At 44.7% G+C, this 7,815-nt stretch overlaps 1 protein-coding gene across 1 annotated transcript; it reads left to right on the forward strand.

Annotated features, from left to right (window-relative positions):
* The first annotated feature begins 519 nt into the window (after window positions 1-519).
* Pou3f2 (POU class 3 homeobox 2) lies at window positions 520-2,258 on the forward strand. Its single transcript, XM_008839612.2, has one exon. It carries the CDS (start codon window positions 794-796, stop codon window positions 2,126-2,128), a length of 1,335 nt encoding a protein of 444 aa, XP_008837834.1. The 5' UTR covers window positions 520-793; the 3' UTR covers window positions 2,129-2,258.
* The last annotated feature ends 5,557 nt before the right edge of the window (window positions 2,259-7,815 follow it).

The following is a 7,815-nucleotide window of genomic DNA, read 5'->3' on the forward strand; positions in this document are numbered from 1 at the left end:
TGTCCGTAGGCTAAAGGAAATCAGACTGCCGCTGACTCGGTGCGATCCAGCCTTTCTCGTCTACATTCCACATCCCCCTCAAAGATCTACTGGGGAGAGAAAGTGGATTCCCTCCCATCCAAGTGGCTGTAGGCAGTAGGAGCGCCTGAACCTCCCCACTGCCCGGCTTCTCCCCCTGAAAGACAGATGGGGGGCGGGGCCCATCCTAAAGAGGCGGAGGGGCCGCGGGCAGGGGGCGAGAAGGGGCTGAGAAACAAGAGAATCTGAATCGCCGGGCTGGGCCGGGGAACCAGAGGGAGGGCTGGGAGGACTCTGCACCGAGGGAAGAGGAGGGGGCAGCTCTGTGCCAATCAGTAGCGCCGGCCTGGGAGGTTGCTAGCGGTATCCACGTAAATCAAAGGGCGAGGAGCCAATGGGAGGGGGAGGAGGGGGCGGGGCCGAGGCGCGTGCCGCTGTGAGCCGGCTCAGCCTGGAGAGCGGGAGAGAGCTGGAGAGAGCCGGGAGAGGGGGGAGCGCCGAGCGAGTCAGAGTGTGCAAGAGGAGAGAGAGGAGGAGAAAGAGCGAGGGCGGGAGGGAGGCAGCGCGGCAGCGGCTGTAATAGCAAGAGCAGCAACAGAAGGCGTCGGAGCGGGCGTCGAAGCTGCCCGCTAGGGGACAGAAAGAGAGAGGGGGGCACTGAGAGAGAGGAGAGAGAGAGAAAGCGGGCGAGCTTGGAGAGGGAGCCCGAGGGGGAAAAGTAACTGTCAAATGCGCGGCTCCTTTAACCGGAGCGCTCAGTCCGGCTCCCAGAGTCATGGCGACCGCAGCGTCTAACCACTACAGCCTGCTCACCTCCAGCGCCTCTATCGTGCACGCCGAGCCTCCCGGAGGCATGCAGCAGGGCGCGGGGGGCTACCGCGAGGCGCAGAGCCTGGTGCAGGGCGACTACGGCGCGCTGCAGAGCAACGGGCACCCGCTCAGCCACGCTCACCAGTGGATCACGGCGCTGTCCCACGGCGGCGGCGGCGGGGGCGGCGGCGGCGGTGGAGGGGGCGGGGGCGGCGGCGGGGGCGGCGGAGACGGGTCCCCGTGGTCCACCAGCCCCCTGGGCCAGCCGGACATCAAGCCCTCGGTGGTGGTGCAGCAAGGCGGCCGGGGCGACGAGCTGCACGGGCCGGGCGCCCTGCAGCAGCAGCACCAGCAGCAGCAACAGCAGCAGCAGCAGCAGCAACAGCAGCAGCAGCAGCAACAGCAGCAGCAGCAGCGGCCACCGCATCTGGTGCACCACGCCGCCAACCACCACCCCGGGCCGGGGGCATGGCGGAGTGCCGCGGCTGCAGGGCACCTTCCGCCCTCCATGGGAGCGTCCAACGGCGGCTTGCTTTACTCGCAGCCCAGCTTCACAGTGAACGGCATGCTGGGCGCCGGAGGGCAACCAGCTGGGCTGCACCACCACGGCCTACGGGACGCCCACGACGAGCCGCATCACGCCGACCACCACCCGCATCCGCACTCTCACCCGCACCAGCAGCCGCCGCCGCCACCGCCCCCACAGGGCCCCCCGGGCCACCCAGGCGCGCACCACGACCCGCACTCGGATGAGGACACGCCGACCTCAGACGACCTGGAGCAGTTTGCCAAGCAGTTCAAGCAGAGGAGGATCAAACTAGGATTTACCCAAGCAGACGTGGGGCTGGCGCTGGGCACCCTGTACGGCAACGTGTTTTCCCAGACCACCATCTGCAGGTTTGAGGCCCTGCAGCTGAGCTTCAAGAACATGTGCAAGCTGAAGCCTTTGTTGAACAAGTGGTTGGAGGAGGCAGACTCGTCCTCGGGCAGCCCTACTAGTATAGACAAGATCGCAGCGCAAGGGCGCAAGCGGAAAAAACGGACCTCCATCGAGGTGAGCGTCAAGGGGGCTCTGGAGAGCCACTTCCTCAAATGCCCAAAGCCCTCGGCCCAGGAGATCACCTCCCTCGCGGACAGCTTACAGCTGGAGAAGGAGGTGGTGAGAGTTTGGTTTTGTAACAGGAGACAGAAAGAGAAAAGGATGACCCCTCCCGGAGGGACTCTGCCGGGCGCCGAGGATGTGTACGGGGGGAGTAGGGACACGCCACCACACCACGGGGTGCAGACGCCGGTCCAGTGAACTTGAGCAGGGGAGGGGCAGAGCGCGGGGCTCCCCCCCTCCCTTTAGGTCCAGGGTCCTTGAGGACCGCTGTTCCCTAACTTCTGATTGTTCTTTTATTTTTAATTATTATTTCCCAGTCCCTTAAAAAGGAAAAAAGAAAAAAGAAAAAAAAAAGAAAGAAAAAAGGAACGTAACTAAGACACTGGACTATCCTACAAACGATAGTAGGTGTAATGATGTGTTTTGACCTTTGCAGGCAAGGACCCAGGCAATGAAGTAAAATGTCTCCTAGAGAGTGATGAGGGAGAGGGAGAGAGGGAGAGAGGGAGAGAGGGAGAGAGGGAGAGAGGAGAGAGAGAGAGAGAGAGAGAGAGAGAGAGAGAGAGAGACCTGGCAAAACTAAATAAATTACCAAAAAGAAAAAAAATCCACCAAACCTAACTAAACACAAAATTGCAGCTTCCTAATGCTCAAAGTTGGCACGTGCTGCTGTGTTTATTTAATGTGGATCCCCGTCAGGAAAGGGGAAAATACACATTTTTTTAAAAATATAGGCAAATTTTAACCACACAAATTTGCACTGCAAGAAAATCGAAGTTTACATGAACAAATTCATAAGCATTTTTTTTTTCACTTAATAACCACTGTTAATTTGGAGCTGTGCTCTGGGGTTTTGTTTTGTTTGCTTGCTTTGCTTTACCCAGCAGAGAGAAGTAGAGCCATCTCTGGGCTACTCTCCGCAATGTTCAAATGTTGCCCCTGTTCTTAATTGCCTGTGGACTTTGATTACTTTTGAACCTCCCCATACATGGTGTAACATTTATTGGCTCCTTCCACCAAAGCAAAATGATTGGCTTCATACAAAATAAATAATGGTTTGCATTCAGTAAATGTGTATGGTTTACCCACTTTATCTAAGGCAAAAGAAAAATCGGTTTGGAATAATATGAGAGTCAAACATTGGTTTTTGTTACCACCAACAAAGTAAACTTCATTTTCAGGCAGTGTTTCCAGGATAGGTAGGAAAGGGAAGAAAAAGAAAAATCGATAATGAGTGACTGATCACTTCATTTTATCAGGCGGGCCCATTGTAAAATAGCTTAGAGGGAATGTGGAGGTTAAATATATTTCCAGAGTTGACCAACAGAAAGAAACTGGCACTTTGAAGAGAACTAGGAAAGCATGTATCTTCCGATATTCCTGTATAGTGCTCTGCCTTTAGATTTAATAACTTAATCATGAGGAATTAGTTGTGCTGACAGCAGTGGTTAAACTTTGTTCCTCTACTAGGTTTTTTTTTTAAACATAAAATAACCCAGAAACTTAATGATGATTGCAGATGCTTGTCTTATATTGTCTTTATTATGTTCAGTTATGTCTAGCAGCCAAATACCCATATGCACACATAGACAAACACGTTTTATCTTCAATAGTTTGTTTCTTTATTAAGTCGTATTTAAGGTCTTACACCATCTTCTCCCTAATTTATTACAGAAAATACCAGTTGAAATGAAGTGGGGGTGCAGGAGAGATTTTCAGTTCTTCCATTCTCCCTTTGTTGTTGCTTTTAAGTACATTTTTTACTGTATCTTGATAGGAAATTATTTACTCCCATATACTGGAAAGTATAGGTGACAAAAGACAACGAGACTGCATTGAAAATAAACACCATTAAACTGTGATCAGTTAAAATTTTAAAACAGGAATCAGCACAAAAGGGCGCTAAAAGGGAAAACATTTTTTATTAACCTTAACTGTTTGGGGTTTTATTTCCTTGTTAGGTATTAGATAAATGTTTATTTTTAAAAAACTTAAAATTCTCACTACCATAAAATCATGGTTCAGTATCAGATTAGCATTGCACTCAGTAGTTAAGGTTTTAGGAAATATGTTTTATACAGCATTGTCTTTTCAAACACCTGTGGTTGTTTCATTTTCAATGTTTTTGCAAGATAAATGGTGACTTATGATGGGCATATTTATTTGCCTGTATTTCATTTCCCCCAATGAATGTCTAAAGGAGCCAGCCTAGATCTATTTAGGGTGCATCACACTGCTTGTTACTGGTGTGTGGGGACTGGCCCTTAGTGAAGCAATCCAGAGCAGGGCAAATGGTCAATGGTAAAGGGAGGAAATACATTTTCAGATACTTATTACCAAGTAGGTAAGGTCAAAAGCTGGACTTCATGGGATGATCTCAGCCTCTCTTGTTCTCCTGGTTTTACTGAGCTGAAAGTTAGTATGAACCTTACCACTATGTATATATGTAATATCTGTCTTTTGAAATGCAGAAATAGTTTAAATGTTTCTTTGTCTATTTTTCTTTTTTTTAATGCTACCCAGGGAAATATTTTCATATCATTTTTAAGTGGCCTGCCTCAATGTATATTTATTTCTTTTGAAACAAAAAGGTTCTGGAAACTGTTTTTCTGTAGCTTTAAATGAGTAGGTGAACAAAATCTATATGGGATGTAATTTTTTGTTCAGCTTCTTTAAAAATACTTTGTTTTGGTACATTTGGTTGTGCTTGTGGGGAAAATAAAAACGCAGAGATCCTTATATATTTATGTTAAAGTAATATTTTATTATTACATAAAACAGAAATGCACAATACCTTCATAGTTTGTTCTAATTATTGAAATATTTTTATTTTATTTTTAAATATAGTGTCAAGTTTTAAAGGGGGAAGAAAATCTTCCTAGACCTTATGCTGAGTTGAGTTATGTATAAAACAATTCCCTCCCTTTATACTTCATAAAGTTTTGGAATAAATTTTATGCATATATCGCCAGGTTTCATGTTTATAACTTTCAAGGGCTTTTTTTTAAATGAAGACTACTGTTTAGACTTTACTTTGCAGAAACTATCATCAGCCTCAGATCTCTCAGTCACTATGCCTTGTAGCATTAAATCAAAGTGGTCATTTAGGAAATATGCTTCATATAGCACTGTCTTTTCAAACACCTGTGATTGTTTCATTTTTACAAGATAAATGGCGACTTACGATGAGCATATTTATTTATTATTCAGTTTGTTTGCCATTTCCCGGTCCAACAAAGAGACAGTTGTCTTGTGAATATCTACCTGTATCTTGTACCTTTTTTTCCAGATTAGCTGCATCTAGTCCAATGTGCTGTCTGGGAGAGCAGCAACAGAGCTAGCTGGACCTTAACCTCTACCCACATGTCCTCAGATAATCTGGGACATGAACAAAAGTAAGGCTTAGTCAGGGAATTATTCTTCAAAATTAATAAATATATTTCAAAACAACAAAATCCTGACAACATGCCATATGCATGTTTACCAAATGATACTATATATTATTCCCGTAAGATTTACAGAAGATACTTTTTGCAATGGATTTTACAATAGTGTCTCTTTCTCATCAGGCAAACAAACAGGCTCTAAATTGGGGGTGGGGGGAGTGTATTGAAGACACACAAGCCATAGTGCTAATAGTTTGTTTCAGACATAGGTAGAACATTGCACTTAAAAAAAATCAGCCTTAATGCTAGTGAGGCTTTCAGATAGTGTTGGGTTAGTTTATAAGTTTTCTGGTGTATTTGAAGTCCTCCTTGGAACATTGGCTTAAAGTATAAATGTCCATTAGGAAGGTAGTTTCTGGGCTTATTACATCTGATCATCTTTTCTAATTCCTAGTCAATATTACAAGGGTCTCAAACAAATTCTGCCAAATGATGTTATCAATAGTCTGAACAAGAAGTGACAGAAAGAAGAAGTGTTTTGTGACCGCAGACATGCTGATGGGTAAAATGTTTAAGCTAGGTATAGATTTGAGTTCTGGGTCAATATTCCTCTGCTGAAGGCAGAAAACAAGCAGCATCTGCCCTCTGCAGGGCATTTCAGTGGCCCTTGAGAAAGCATTTTGTTCTTAGCCACAGGAGCTACAGACTGGAGAACATCACATATTAAACACACTCACCATGCTCTTGACTCATGCTGACCATTCAGGTCTTAAAGCTGTTCTAGTAGTTTCCAAGGCAGCATTAGAATATATTACCTACTACCATAAAAAGAAAAAGAAAAAAGACTAAGTGCCACTGAGACAAATCTTTGGGACAATTATTCTAAGTTACTGACAAGTTATGTCTTTCTCCTAAAGACAACAATTAAGAATACACTCATTCTGACACAGCTCTTGTGTTTGTTAAAAATATACCACATGTTAGATTTATGATATATATGATGAGGGAGAAATTATGTGAGGAAGAATATCTAAAGGTTATATGGAGGGAATGGCCATAAATAAAATCATGTTTGGCATTTCTAAACATTCTCGGTTCCTAAGAAGTAACCTCCTTTATGTTTCAGATAGCAGCAACCCAAACACTCCTGTCTTCCCCTTCCCCTCCTGCTCTTACAGAGGAGACCACCCACTGGTTGTCAAAATTTTCTGGTGAAATGGTTTTGATGAAGGCACTCATCTTTCAGTCTTCTTATTTCTTCAAAAGCAACTAATAAGGAGATGCAACTGCAATGTTGGAGCTGGTGGTTGGGTACACTGGTACCTACATGGGCTGTCTCTCCACTTACCTTTTATTTCCCCTGTTATAGCTTGGATAGTGCTGGGGAGCATGGTGACATTTTTTGTTTTTTGAAACTACTCTTCTCTTTGGTTCATCTTTGTTGATCTTCCAGTCAATGGAACTGTATTCTAGAGTCTATTGAATTCCTGTACAAGTTAAAGAATGAGATGAAGAATAGAGTTTGTACAGTAAAAGAAGGATGGTGAAGTGAGGGTTTCTTTGGGTCTGCTTGTATATTTCAGGGGAAAGAAAAGATTTTCAAATGAAAGGAAAATCTGCATCGGGAAGTACTATGAATCTTGACAATGTGACTAAGTTTTATACAAATATTTTCTCTGTTTAGGAAAGTTTACTTTCAATGATGCTTATACTTTCTGAGTAGAGTTCAAGGGCTGGTAGAAGAGAAGGCAACTTGCTAGTATTTCCACAACTTGATTCAGGCTAAGAAAAAATAAATATATACATATATATGTATATGTATATATGGCAGGGGCCTGCCACCCAGCTCAAAAAGTCACGGAATTAATTGGCTCACATTTCTAGAACTTGGGCCAGGATTTTGCTCAATACCCGCTTATCTAGAGACACGCATTGGAGTGGTAGAAAATGACTTTTAGTAGCTTTAAGACTTTGCTTGGCTATGGAGATAAACAATTGGAATACTTCACATTGCTCTGGTGTCTGGTGGGAAACAAAACAGAACAAAAAACCCCAGAACATTTAGTCCCTCATTAAAAAAAAAAAGTTAATTAACTTTATCATGTAGTACCTTTCCTTTACCTTTATAACACTGCTGCTTGGCTTAGCTGTTAGGGGTTATTAGAAGCAATATCATACCCCCATCGAAGCAGTCCTAGTCTCTCTTATTGTTCCTAGAATTCTGATTGTTGGTAACATTAATATGTATTCCTTTAAAAAAATGTCTGATGTCATTTAATACACCAGTAAAAGTGCATCTATATCTTAATGTTCATTCCTTCCCGTCTTTTTGAGTTTTTATAGCTCTTTGTCTGGAGGGGAAGGGGGGGCTACCATATGCGGTATGTTCCTGAAGAGCCTGGGCTCTGCAAGGCGCTGTAGTTGGTGGCAAACAGCAACTCCCTGCTCGAGAATGTGAGAATGCAGAAAGATTGGGAAAATTGGGGGGGGGGGGGGGGG

This window comes from Nannospalax galili, unplaced genomic scaffold (assembly GCF_000622305.1).
Source record: "Nannospalax galili isolate Female #2095 unplaced genomic scaffold, S.galili_v1.0 scaffold78, whole genome shotgun sequence".
Classification (NCBI taxonomy): Eukaryota; Metazoa; Chordata; class Mammalia; order Rodentia; family Spalacidae; genus Nannospalax; species Nannospalax galili.